Source organism: Dysidea avara, chromosome 2 (assembly GCF_963678975.1).
Source record: "Dysidea avara chromosome 2, odDysAvar1.4, whole genome shotgun sequence".
NCBI classification, from domain to species: Eukaryota; Metazoa; Porifera; class Demospongiae; order Dictyoceratida; family Dysideidae; genus Dysidea; species Dysidea avara.
The window spans coordinates 52,333,547-52,347,698 of NC_089273.1; the positions used below are offsets into that span (position 1 = coordinate 52,333,547).

Consider the following 14,152-nt stretch of genomic DNA (forward strand, 5'->3'; position numbering starts at 1 on the left):
ACAGGTAGATTACTCTCAAAACAGTACCTTAAATGGTTTGCGGCCATTTGATCTGTGACTAAAATACTTACAGTGCTTTCAAAGATTTGTATTAAACTTCTTCCATTATTGGCGTAACTTGCAATTGACAAACGATGGTTACAAATATGGGCTGTATACGGAAGTCACTTATTGTATCTATGTAACAGTCACTTAGGTTAACATATGCCAACTTTAATGGATGAATTATGATGTAAACATCCTCTTGTCTGTCAATTATTATAATCTACAGTATTATTATTATGGTATCATTATCTAGGGCCAGCTTAGGGAAAGTACAACCAAATACAATCACCAACAGGACCAATACGTACAGTACATAGCCAGCACAGTTGGTGAGGTTGGAAAAGAGATGCATACACAATTCTAGTGGCATATGAATGTGAGTGATATAATTATTAGTATGCAAATGAATTCTGAGGGGCTGCTACTGTGTATTAGTGTGACTGCACGTTTGATAGTCTTGTTTCTATGTAGGTGGCAGTTAAACTCAGATCATGTGGCCAGACCACTTTCCCTGTAGTTTGGGTGGGGAGAACATCCTTGCACTGGTAGGCCATTGTGAAGGAATGGCACAGTTCCCAGCTGGTAAGTTTGTGTGGTGATGTAGCTTTCGATATCTTCGATAGCATGTGTTAAGCAAATATAAAGCAACAAGTACAATTTCCAATTACATTTCTCTATTGAGTGGGTGTGGTCACCAACTACCTTGTAACATAGCACTTACAATGGTGCATATATCCACAGTTCATCAAGATATACTCTAATAGAGCAATCTAATGGTTATACCTATAGAGATCCAAAACAGCTTTAAAAGGATAAGAAACTTATATGTAAGGCTATAGCAACATCTAATAGTGATGAAGATGGCTTATAAACGTTGCATCCAACAGGCACACAAATAGATCACACTCAAAACAGTGGTTTGTGGCCTGTAACTAGCATACTTATAGGGTTGTCAACGATCTGCATAAAAGATTTTAAACTTTTTTCATTATAGGCTGCTGTGGTTACAGATATGGGCGGTCACATATTGCAGATTCATTGCATCTATGTAGGAGTTCAGATGCCTAATGGATGAATGATGGTGTAAACATCCTCTTCTCTGTCAAATTGTAATATGACTATAATAGCATTTTATTACAAATGCTATCAACATACAGGAAACGAAATGGCAATTATGGACAACACTAATGGATTGAAATGATATCATGTCGTAAACTAGTGTGTGTGTATGTGTATGTGTGTGTGTGTGTGTGTGTGTGTGTGTGTGTGTGTGTGTGTGTGTGTGTGTGTGTGTGTGTGTGTGTGTGTGTGTGTGTGTGTGTGTTAATTGAGCCGCTAGTAGCACTAACAGTACACAAGAATAGCTAAAAACAGTATCAAATTAACATGATCTAAATATCCACTCCTGATACAACACTTAATATACTGCGGTTAATAGATTGTGTAATGGATATTTACAATGGATAGATAATGGATATATATATGTGGGTTTACGAAAAGGGGTATTCCACACAAATCCAATTTACCAACTTTGGTATTTCATTACTTCCAATAGACTTGAAATTTGCTCAGTAGTGTGTACTAGCATACTTTAGTGGATGGAGAAATTTATGATTCTTGCAGAGTAAGTTATGGTCTTCCAAGTTCATAGAAATTTGGATGTGTCTGGAAGACCCCTTTTTGCAAATCTGGCCACATATATGTATCATAAATGCATTCTAACATTCTGATCCATCAAATCATTTTTAAGTTCTCTTTGTGCACCATTGTCTATTGCAGCTACAACATGAACTGTATTGCTCATATGTTACAAACCCATATAAGGTAAATGTGCTAAGGATGCTATATAGAGATGTTTATTGCCACTTAGACCAGCTGTGACCACATCCTCCTACCTGTCAAATACCTCATACAATAGAAACATTCTCATGGGTATGGTCACAACACCACAATAAGAAGCAGTAGTGTTGCTATGTGCAGTAACTATGTCCTATTTGTACAAGGAAAACGTTTAATGCCAATGGTAAGGGGATGACGTACATACAACCTAAAAGCACAACATGAATGTATCCATGGTCACCTACTCCTTAGTAATGGGTGCTATAATGGAACGACCTGTCTGTTCATTTGGCAGCACCAAACTGCCTATTATTTTGTTATACAGACTGTAGGTTTGTGTTTCAAGGTGCAACCTGTGCCACATACTGACACTCAATTTTTGCATATGTTTAGCCAACTATATACTATATTTAATGTATAATCAATGCATAACCACTGTGTGACACTACATGACAACTAGCTCTTTATGCCATTACTACCATTACTGCCATTAAGCTATGTACACTCTGTATTTAGAATATTTCATGTGGCCATATCAGCAGTTTTGGTTGTGATGATGTCATTTGACTTAACACTCAAAATCTATTAGTGTGGTAATGACCACAGGTCACCTTTCCTTTGAGGACACATTTGTTATTATGTATACAATTGATGTCACTCCTACAATAAGTAATTGCCAAGACAACACAATCCCCCACACCTGGAACACTTCAGTTGTTATAGTGATTTATGTACATGATTATATTGTTTTATTTTCAGTGGTTTTGACCATCCCTAGCTTGTACAGTAAACGTCAAAAGTCCAGAATTTGTAGTGGTGTGTTAAAATAGAACACCTGTCCATTTTGGGTATGTAAAGTTGTATGTGTTTAATTGAATAATACAACATGTTATGTACTACTAAGTGAGTCAATCATTTTTAGTGTATGACACAAACGTGCTTATGTTCTCAGGTGTATTATTAAAAGTAGTTTGGCATTCTACAACAGATGGTATGATAACTGTATAGTTCATAGTATAATCATACAGATCAATATCAGTACGTTAAATAGGTTGTGGCCACTCGGTCTGTAACACTAATGACATTATACAGTTATAAAATTTATTTTTACAGTCTTTTCTCTGACTATTGTCTTTCGCATGACCACAAACCACATGTGTATTGGTTTGTGGTATAACAATTACATACTATGCATACGGTGTATTATTATAATTGACACATTGTTATTGAATTGTGGCTGTGTACATCCTCATTTTACGTACTACTTTTTTATGAAACCATCATCCAATACCGGTGGCAAAGGTTGCTTAACAAACAGCCTTACTTAATGATTTATTAGAGGCCATTGTTATTGGATTGTGGCTAAAACATCCACAAAATGTTATTTTTATATATTACTTTACCCGAACCCATCTTCTCATGCCTGTAGCCACAATACAAAGGAATGGTTGAACTTGTGAGTCGTTGTGACACAGATTAACTTCAGCAAAAGTGCTGAAGGATGAGCCCGATGATCTGCTGTTCCAGACATTCCATTAGTTTGGCATTTTGCTGCAGGCAGTAAAGTTGTTGTAGACCTTGACCTCATGACTACATTGTTACCAAGGCAACTTAAAATTATATAATAGACTTTAGTTAATATGCTAGCTAGCTAGTGATGTCACAAATCATACATGTGGTCACACACTACCATATTGGTATGTGAATAGTATCTAAAACTGATCTTGCAAATAATTTTTAGAAATGTTATATATGCCTATTGTAAAATACGTATGTGACTACAAACCACATGTTGGTTTGTGGTTATGGTTATATACCATGCTATATTCTACATAAGGTAATATCATAAATACATTAATATACTTAAGTGACACTTTTAGATTGGAGTAATGCATGACGCGTTAGTCAAATTTTAACATATTTTTGTGCTTATCATATTGTTACAACATAACAAGCAGAAGTGTGGTTATTAGCATATGCTATGACAAAGACTTTGTAATAAATGCACACACTCTTACTAGCTAGTTATCTGTAATTATCCCCCAACCATTTTTATATTCATCTTTTTTTCTTTTCTTTTTTTCATTGGATGTAATCAGCATTTTGCTGCCTTCCAATTATTGTAATCATAATCATCATGCGTACATTTTTGCCCTCAAAAAATGTCAGATGCATTATTTTGATGATGTAATAAAGTACTACGCCTTGGTGCATGCAAATTTCTTGTATGCTCGGGCTGATATATATGTGTGGTGCATCTATATTGCAGGGCAGGGGCAGTGCCCTATTGAAGGGCTCCACTGCACCATTACACATTAAACCCCCTGTACTCATTACAATAAGTTCCCATTAATCATCAAAATAGCAGATTAATAATGGCCATTTGGGGTTCAGAATATAAAATGGCCAATCAATGACTGCTTGAAGGAACTGAAGTGGCCTACGCTGGCATCGCGACGACATTACCAGAGTGTCATTATGGTGCACTCCATTATGCATAAATGAACTCCAATCAATTCCTGTCACCACTTTAATCTTAACACTAACTCTACACGATCTCATCCACTGACTTTGCAGACTCGATCTTCTTCCATCAATGCCTTTAGATATTCCTTCTACATGAACACACCATTTGTTTGGAACTCAATCCCATATGAAATTTTGTCCTTACCATCATGCTTATTTAGATCACGGCTCTGATGTTACTTGTTTAACTGATGTCTCTCACTTAGTATTACTTTTTGTAGAGTTGTTTTTGTTTGCTCGTTTGTTGTTTTTGTCTGCTCGTTTGTTGTTTTTGTTTGCTTGTAGATACTCAATTTTTTAGTCAATGTTTCTGTATTGCTTTTTGTACTGTGTATGTGTTTTGGGGACCACCTTGTACAGGCTATAAGCCTCTTGTGTACCCTTTCTTTAGATAAAATTGATAATAATAATAATAATAATAATCAATGATACGGCTTTAAATTTTAGTGAAAACAAAAATACCTATTAATAGCTAATATAATTATTCTGTTTTAGTATTTAATTATTGGTTTTCTATGTGTTAATGGTGGTGTGATATTTCTTAGTCTGTTTTGCTATAAATTGAGTGGGAGAAAGGCTAGAGAGGCGGGGTCACTTCCCTTTTCATTCCTGTACTTTTATTTATTTTTTGATTATGCATGGGATCTACTGCCATAGACTGGCTACGCTAGCTCATTCATCATATATATGGTATTGAACTATGTTTCCTGCCAAGACGCGCTTCTCGAAGCGCGCCTTATTTGTTTTATTATTTTATATGCGCATATTTACAAAATTTCGTAACACGTTGAGTACGGAGAATGCCTTGTGGTGCCGTTGCATACATGCACACGCTGTGCATGCACGAGTTGCAATCGCAGTAGCTATAAAAGGGGGGGGGGGGGGGGGGGGGGGAGCAGTGCATTTTGCATTCCCTTTCAGTCTTGCAACGAAGCAATCCTCGAAGCAATCCGCCGGCATCAAAATGAGTGGAGATATTCCTTACGGACCAGATCGAAAGCCATGGAAGGAGACCCTCCATCCTGCAGCAATTAACCCTGATGGCACGCTGATGGTAACTGCGCCGTCTCAAGACCCCGCCAAGATCTACTCTTACCCTGACAAAGAGAAAGTGACGCCAACTTTTTACCAGGTGCCATCTATGGGATTTACTGCCAACCACACTAAAAAAGCTCTGGACGAAACCTCTACATACCTCAATACGCAATCAGATAATCATATCGGCTATCAAGTTGCCTATGGAGATGCCAGTCAGCAGGTTGCCAAAGATTACCTCCATGCATTTTTGAACAACATCGGAGATCCTTATGTGCCTGGAAATTATTCAATCCATACGAAATGGATGGAACGTAATGTTTTGGACTACTACGCGTCTTTATGGAATGCCAAGTGGCCACACGATGATGAGGATCCAGAAACCTACTGGGGATATGTGTGCACAATGGGATCAAGTGAAGGCAACCTCTATGCTGTTTGGAATGGCCGAGACTACCTACAGGGAAAGTTCATGATGACCGATGTGACTGGAAGATATCCCATCACTACATATGTCCAGCCAAAGCCTAAGGCCGACAAACCAAATGCCTTCACTCCTGTCACATTTTATTCTGAAGATTCCCACTACTCGTTCATGAAATGCTTGGCGGTGTTAGATGTGATGTCATTCTACAGGCTTGGAACTGAGCTGTATCCTGATGATTGTCCACTGGGTGGTGATTGGCCTACTGAAGTACCATCAGAAGGTGGGGATTCTGGACCTGGCAGCATTGACGTGGACAAGTTGTACAAGCTTGTGGAGTTTTTTGTTGCAAAGGGCCATCCAGCATTAATATTGCTAAACTATGGGTCAACTTTCAAAGGGGCTTATGATGACGTGAAAAGAATAGGTGAGACTCTACTGCCAATGCTGAAAAGACATGGAATGGATGAGCGATGGATTGAAGTAACCGATCCAAACAAACCAGATGAGCCTATATTGGTGAAAAGAAATGGCTTTTGGATACACATAGATGGAGCTTTAGGATGTGCTTACATGCCTTTCATGAAAATGGCATTCAACCAGGGTCGTACCAAAATCCAGCCACCACCAGATTTTGATTTCAAATTGCCATTTGTCCACTCAATTTGTACCAGCGGTCACAAATGGCCAGGAGCTCCTTGGCCACTTGGAATATACATGACAAGGACAGGGCTTCAACTTCAACCTCCCACAAATCCTGGTTATATTGGCTCTCCCGATACCACCTTTGCTGGCTGTCGTAATGGTCTTTCATCATTGGTTTGGTGGTCTTTTCTCAGTCAGTACACCTATGAGGCTCAGATTGACAGACTTCTCTATTCCCTGGACCTAGTGAAGTATGCCTATGAAGAGCTGGAGAAAGTCCAGGCTGACATCGGGGAAGATCTTTGGATTAATTACACTCCACTATCCCTGACTATATGGTTCAAGAAACCCAATGATGATATCATCTTCAAATATTCCCTCTCTGCAGACAGCCTTGTCATTAATGGGGAACAACGTGGCTTTGTACACATTTACCTCATGGCTAATAAGACCAAAGCAAACGTTGATAGTCTGATGCAGGACTTGAGAGCACCAGGTGCTTTTGTTGAAGAGAAGAGAGAGAAGAAATGGATACGACGTGCAAGGAGGGCTGATGTTGAGAGGCACATTACAGATCTCCATGATGGAATGATAGTGGGCAAGGATGATAAAGGTCTTAAGAAAGGTGTTCAGCCACTGTACAACTGGCCATTGTCTGGAAGAGGATTCAAGTAAACTGACCATAAACACTTTTAAAACAAGACATTTTTAGATATACGTAGTTTTGTTTTGCTTTGACTGTTAGGCATTAGGACTTATATTTGTAGACATGTATGTTGCTGCTGTACCAAGCATGTTATGGTGGCTCTATGTGGTAAATTAGCATTCAGTAACTACTAAATGTACAATTGGTTTGGGTATACTGGCAGCATGCTGACAGTAAGAGATGCTTTCATGATTTGGGGCAATTTATAATGGTCTATACTTATGATCTGAAGCAACTAGTAGCTATATGACAGTAACTCTTTTGGCATGAAGTGTTGCCCAATCTTTTTGCAATGTTGTTGAAACTTTTGTAGTGCAGAGTTAAACCTGATATTAAGAGCTGTCATATAGGAATAGATCACTTCAACTAGTAGTTGCTTTAGCTAATAAACTCCCAGCACAATGGATTCTGTGTTTATGTATAGTATGATTAGCACTGCAAAATTTAAACACAACACGTATATAGATGCTTGCTGTTGAGTAGAAAGTTTAACAGCTGTCACGGGCACTTGTCAGCTAGATTATACCTAACAAAGTTGCCATGCTCGTAAGTTTAATTTAGATTGGATGAAGACATACTGAAAAATATATTGCCTTATCAGTAGATGCATGAATTAAGTGTTCAGCCACAAAATAAAATAAAATCAGTGTAAATGCATGAATCAACTGAAAGTGGTCGGCAACAATAATGAAATTACTAAAGTATTCCCCTTTGTGTAAAGATGATATATATATATATATATATGGCATTTCAACACAAAGCAAATCACTAATCTACCGGGTCTCCAGAAACACAGGTATATAGAAACCAGACACACAGAATGGTAAAAGAATAAAAGCAGGTTGCCTACCTAACTACATGTTTGTGATATACCGGCATTATTTGCAAAAAGATGCATTTTTGCAAAATCTGGTCTCATATTTCATCCTGCCAGCTGCAATATGTCTTGTTCTTGTTATGCTCCACCCGAGAACTTCATGACTTTTATTCACTACAGACAATTTAGATGCTCTATTTACTCTTCATGATAAGGCTGTGACTATAGTTTGTAAGATTTATAGCTACACATAATGGTCCTGGTGGTTTTGGTACCTACAGTTACCTACAGTCTAGACAAACCAGTTAACTGAAATCTTTAGTAGTACACTCAGTCATGTCTTCACACAGAAGTTTGTTTTTTATTGTTATTATCTAGGCCTGGGGCACATCCAACCAAGTACAGTCACAGGACAACTTATGCCCAATAATGGCATGTATGTGTAGTGCATAGCCAGCACAGTGTGTGTGGTCGGAAATGATACACATACACAACATACGTAAACGTAAACATCGGTGAGATATTAGAAAGTGTGAATTTATGAATTCTGAGGGACTGCTACTATATGTTAGAGTGACTGTATGTTTGATGGTCTTGTTTCCAGTCTCACATGGTCAGACCACTTCCCCTGTAGTTTGCGGTTGAAAGGCATACAGCCTTGCCATTACGAAGAGAGGGCACAGCTTCTACCTCAAACATTATGTAGTAACTTCGAATTACTTTTAACTCACTCTATAATGAACTGTATTGCTCATAAGTTACAAGCCTATTTAAGGTAATCTGTTAACAATGTTTAGCCAGCTATGATGGATAAATGTGACATAAAGCATTCTTCACCCTGTCAAAATACCTCGTACAGTAGAAACATTCTCAAGGGTATGGCCACAATGCTACAATGACCTTCAGTACTGGACACTGTAAAGCAATAGTAAAAAAATAATAATAAGCAGTAGTGTGGGTACACTGATACATACAACAGCCATGTTCAATTTGCACAGGGAAATATTTAATGCTGTTTTTACAGCTGATATTGACTAGCTACTACCACTCCAAATTAATTATCAACCATGCACCTTGTCCCTCAACAACAGTCAGACCAATTGACATTGATTTAAGAATCGAAATGTAGGGTGAAACATGTGGTACAGTAACGTGCACGTGTAGCTATTAATAGTCCACTAAGTTGTCAAAACAATTTCGCTGGTAGGAAAATGCTACAAATTTAGTTTCTGTAGTAGCTAGCAATTATAATAAGATTCATCTTTGCCTAGCATTAGCCTACCGATCATTGTACCAGTGGTGGTGGCTTCGTTTGTGATGCACGTAGTTTAGCATTAAGTGAAAGATACTTTTAGACAGTGCGTAACCACACTCATAACAACTGGCTCTTTTTGTCCACTGTCATTAAGCTGTTGCATTTAGAATAAATTTCATGTTGTCATATCAGCAGTTTTAGTTGTGATGATGTCATTTGACTAAGCACTTACATACAACAACCAAAATCCATTATGTGATACAGCAACCAAAATCCATTATGTGATACAGCAACCAAAATCCATTATGTGGTAATGACCACAGATCACATTTCCTTTGAGGACACTTTTATTTATTTGTAATTTATGTCACTCCCACAATAAGTAATTTCCAAGACAACACAATCCCCACACCTGAAATATGTATACTGTAACATTATACTTTGGTTTTGAATCCCTAGCTTGTACTGTTGTACAGTAAAAATGGAAGTCCAGAACTTGATAAAATAAAACACCTGTACATTTTGGGTGTGTAAAGTTTTATGTGTGTTTAATTGGATAGTACAACATGTTATGTACCACTAAGTGAGTCAATCATTTTTTAGTGTGTGACACAAACATGTTTATGTTGCCAGATAAAATTATTAAAAGTAATTGTTTGGCATTCAGCTACTACCAATAAAGATGGTATGATAATGTATTCTGTAGCAATAGTCATAGAGATAAAATTACTTTAAATGGGTTGTGGTCACTTGGTCTGTAATTAACACTAATGATGACACGTCATGAAATGTTACTTAATCTTTTTTTTACAATGTTGTCCAGAAATTTGTAGTCAACAAAACAATGTTAAGTGCAGTAAATCACCTCAATGGATTCTATGTTTCTGTATAGTATTAACTGTGATGATTGGCACTGCTAAATTTAAACACAACACGAATCATAGATGCTTTGTGTTGAGGAGAAAGTTTATCAGCTGTCACAAACACTTGTCAGCTGGATATTTATTATACCTAACAAAGTTTCCATTCTTGTAAATCTATTATAATTTAATTTGCCGTAAGTAGATTGACATGCTGACAAAATATGCCTTATCAGTAGATGAATGAATTTATTTAAGTATATTCCCTTTGATATGACATGCATTTATACTCCAGTTTCATACAAAAAAACCTCTTAATATTCTTTATAAATTGTCCTAATTAACAATACATTGATCTTGAAGGCGTTTTGTTCATTGCAAATACACTGTTGCCATAATGGAGCAACACGAGACAATTACAGTAGACGATCACATCATTGTATGTGACTTGCATTTTTGATCGCACTGTATTTTCTTATTATTATAATAATAAATGCAAGTGCAGAAAATTATATTTCCATGCTGCAAGTGTGAACATGCTGTATAATACCGAGTCTGCGAAGACAGTTCATGTGGCCACAAACCACACCCCATCACATAACAGATCACATCTCATTATCAGGATGGAATATCTGCATTTTGTAACTTGTATTATAATGCCAATCAAATGTTTAGTAAGTGCTGAACATTTCATGGCAACACCAAAATGCTGTAAAAGGTTATGAGTCATTGAAGTTTGAATGGTACCCAGTAACAAAAGGTACCACAATACTGTTGCCTATATATAGAAATCTTTAAAGGGTGCTTTAATTCCTATTAACCATATAAGGTGTATGTATATCAATACCATAGTTCATTAAGCAATTAGCTTTACGTATCCAGTCATGTAATTGTGGCTTCCTTTACTAGACTGCCTATAGCATAAACATCTGAATGAGGACTGTACTACTAAACTGACCCTCCCCAAAACATCTCAGCTAATAGTTCAGCTGTAGCTACTGCCTTCCAAAAAAGTGTTAAATGTACTTTGTGACTCTGCAGGCCTTTATCACCACATATGTAATATAATATATGGTGCACTTGTTGTACATAGCTACATAGATATATCATGTCCTTCTCAGTAGATGACATGTTCTTTGTTGGCACACCAGATGGCTTTACAATTTTATGTTTTGTGACAGTAAGTATGGTGCATTTATTAACTTTAGACTGCCATCATCCAAAAGTAATCTTGTTATAGCAACATGTTGCATTAAAGAGAACATGGATGTAGCATGTATGTCTGAAATTCTGTACATTGAGAATGTAAAGGGGGTTGGTTTGTGATATTCATGAAGTAAATGTCAGTGAGCAAATGTGATGTCACCACCAATAAAATTAGTTGTCATCCTCTTCACTTTACACTGCATGGACACAGGTAATAACCCTGTTGCCCTCCATTACCAACATAATGATAATGTAACTTAATGGACTTTAATGGACTTTAATGGACTTAAGTGCACATATAGTTGCCCATTAAACTACATTTGCTAACATAATGAGGTTTAAAGCACACTTGTGAGTTGCCATTAGATGACATACTCTGACTAAAAGTGTTCAAAATAGGATAACTTAATTTACACTAAAGCAGATATTGGTACAAAAAATAGCTTAGATCAAACTGTATAAATCATAATTCCAAATCAACATACTAACTGGCATTTGTCATACACAAAGATTGAAGTATCAGTAGCTACATTATGAAACATTATTATATTATTATCCATGGACTATACTCTCACTATAGTATGTGAACATTTGAAATACAACCATACACTTTTAGTAAGAAGTGATCATAACTGATTGACATTGTTAACAGAAATCTGGCAAAGTCGTAATGTCAAATTAAAGTTTCCCTATCATCAACTTTTGTACAGCAGAAACAGGCCAGTGGATCATGCTATGAATGAAATTTACACTGGTAGAAGCCACACATTCAGCATACAGCTAAAGCATACTGGAGTGTGAAACATACGCCTTCTAGGAGTCAGTGTCCTAGAGCATGCCAGCCTTAGAAATTTTGCTTGTGGACATTTTGGTAACACTTTTGAGTGGAACATTGCAAGTTGTCAGTAAACATCATGCAGATTAATTTACGTTACTCCATGTAGCTTCTTCAGTTCAGGTAAACTATATGAACTGGTCTCTTTTCTCATACGTAACTTTTAATATTGCCGATTTTGAGTGCAGTTTACACTGCTAAATCAGTCCAATCAAGTAACGTGGTAGGGGTGGGGTTATACTGCTTCCCCTCTGCTGCTTCCCCTCTGCTCCTCCCCTATTTTTGCATAGTGCTGCTCATTGTACCATAAACATCTTGAACAGCATTCGAACAGTTATACATAATCTGAATAAAATTAATGCCAAAGGCTTACGACCAATAGCTACCCTTTTCTTCAGATTAGGACATACACTGTACAGCAATCATATACTCCAACACAGCAGTCATGTTACTCTCCAATAAAACATGTCAAGGGCAGCTGAAAGTGCATGTAAGCACAACTAAATTTGTATGCTAGGCAGAGTGGCTGACTACTGATTGGGAAAAATTCTGTAGTCAGTAAATCATCAATTGTCCGCATGTTAATGTATTATCCTTACTCTTTTGTGAATACTGAAGACAGAAGATACGATCTTTTACACATTAGCCATCATCACTTGGTTGTTTGTGTCTACTAGCTAGCTATAATATCTGTTCTAATATGTGACCAGATTTGCAAAAAGGGTCTTCCACACACATCCAATAATATACCAATCTGACAACTCATTACTTTGGATTAGAAAAGGATACTGACTTGATATTTGGTCTGTGTTGAGCACCAACATAGTTTAGTGGATAGAAAATGTTTCGGGTGAATATGTTTCAAATACAGTCACATAATTATCTAACCTATGTTGAAGTGAAGCACCAGCCTTGTATGATAACACTCTTGCAGTTACAAGCAATGCAGGGCAGCATACTACACCCAACTATATAATTATATTATGTAACACCATTAATTTGATAATGTTATTGTAATTATAAATAACATTTACAGGATCACATACAGAGTAAGTGTTACAATATTGATAACAAAGTTCATACAAGGTGCATGCACATTTTGAGGAAATAACAGTGCCATCTTGAGTCTGTAGTCAGTTCTGGGTGAAAACAAGTTGCCATTAACTTCCCTTGCTGTACAGCAACTGGTACGGCTCTTCCCTCACTTTCCATTTCAGCCAAAACTTTCACTTCGGGATTATTCACAGAGAGAATTTTAGGCGCTCGTAAGAAGATTCCATGGTATTCATCTGACTGGGCACTACATTGTGAATAAGAGAGAGGTGCAAGTGACCTGATAGCACTTGAGGATTGGTTGCTGTATAAGCCTGTTTCCTTTAGTTTCAGTGTTGCCTCAAAACTGTCCACTTGACGTCCAAAGGAGTTGCGGGATGCTGTGATATCCAAGCCTCCTATCTGTATGCACCGTTAAAACATACCATCAATACCAATACTTAGCTTACTAAAGCTTGTCCACCTTGTTTCTGTCCTTCAAGCTGATTGGATAAGAGGATAAGGCCTGCGCACGTGCCCAAGACTATCCCCCTTTCAACCCAAGATTTCAGTAATTCCGCAAACCCGTTCTGTCCCAGGAACAAGCTCATGGTAGTGCTCTCTCCACCAGGAATGACCAGTCCAGTCAAGTCGCTCAGCTGATCGGGTTCTCTTACGTCTATGATGTGGACACGTGCTTCACATCCTAGCTGTTTAGCCGCTCTTGTCAGCATTTCGTTATGTTCTATGAATGCTCCTTGTATTGCCAGTACACCCACACGTACTGTATTGTTGATGTCAGTATCCATTGTAAATGTATGCTCAAACACCAGCTCCTCGACCAACTTAAAAGAGCTATGTTTTATAAGCTCCTTTCACGGCTCCTTTAAAATAATTATTTTGTTACATTACGCGTTAATATGACGT

The 14,152-nt window shown here is 37.4% G+C and overlaps 2 protein-coding genes and 1 long non-coding RNA gene across 3 annotated transcripts; 2 read left to right on the top strand and 1 right to left on the bottom strand.

The window, feature by feature from the left end:
- The first annotated feature begins 303 nt into the window (after window positions 1-303).
- Window positions 304-1,429, top strand: LOC136247621 (uncharacterized). The gene is made up of 3 exons (XR_010697671.1): window positions 304-421; window positions 517-627; window positions 1,040-1,429. It is a non-coding gene; the product is annotated as an uncharacterized lncRNA (long non-coding RNA).
- Window positions 1,430-5,302: 3,873 nt separating this feature from the next.
- Window positions 5,303-7,355, top strand: LOC136247622 (histidine decarboxylase-like). The gene has a single exon (XM_066039392.1). It carries the CDS (start codon window positions 5,375-5,377, stop codon window positions 7,187-7,189), a length of 1,815 nt encoding a protein of 604 aa, XP_065895464.1. The 5' UTR covers window positions 5,303-5,374; the 3' UTR covers window positions 7,190-7,355.
- Window positions 7,356-13,187: 5,832 nt separating this feature from the next.
- LOC136247625 (pyridoxal 5'-phosphate synthase subunit PdxT-like) lies at window positions 13,188-14,134 on the bottom strand. The gene is made up of 2 exons (XM_066039395.1): window positions 13,696-14,134; window positions 13,188-13,648 (listed from the first exon to the last, which is right to left on the bottom strand). The coding sequence occupies exons 1-2, from the start codon at window positions 14,032-14,034 to the stop codon at window positions 13,271-13,273; spliced, it is 717 nt and encodes a 238-aa protein (XP_065895467.1). The 5' UTR covers window positions 14,035-14,134; the 3' UTR covers window positions 13,188-13,270.
- Between the last annotated feature and the right edge of the window lie 18 nt (window positions 14,135-14,152).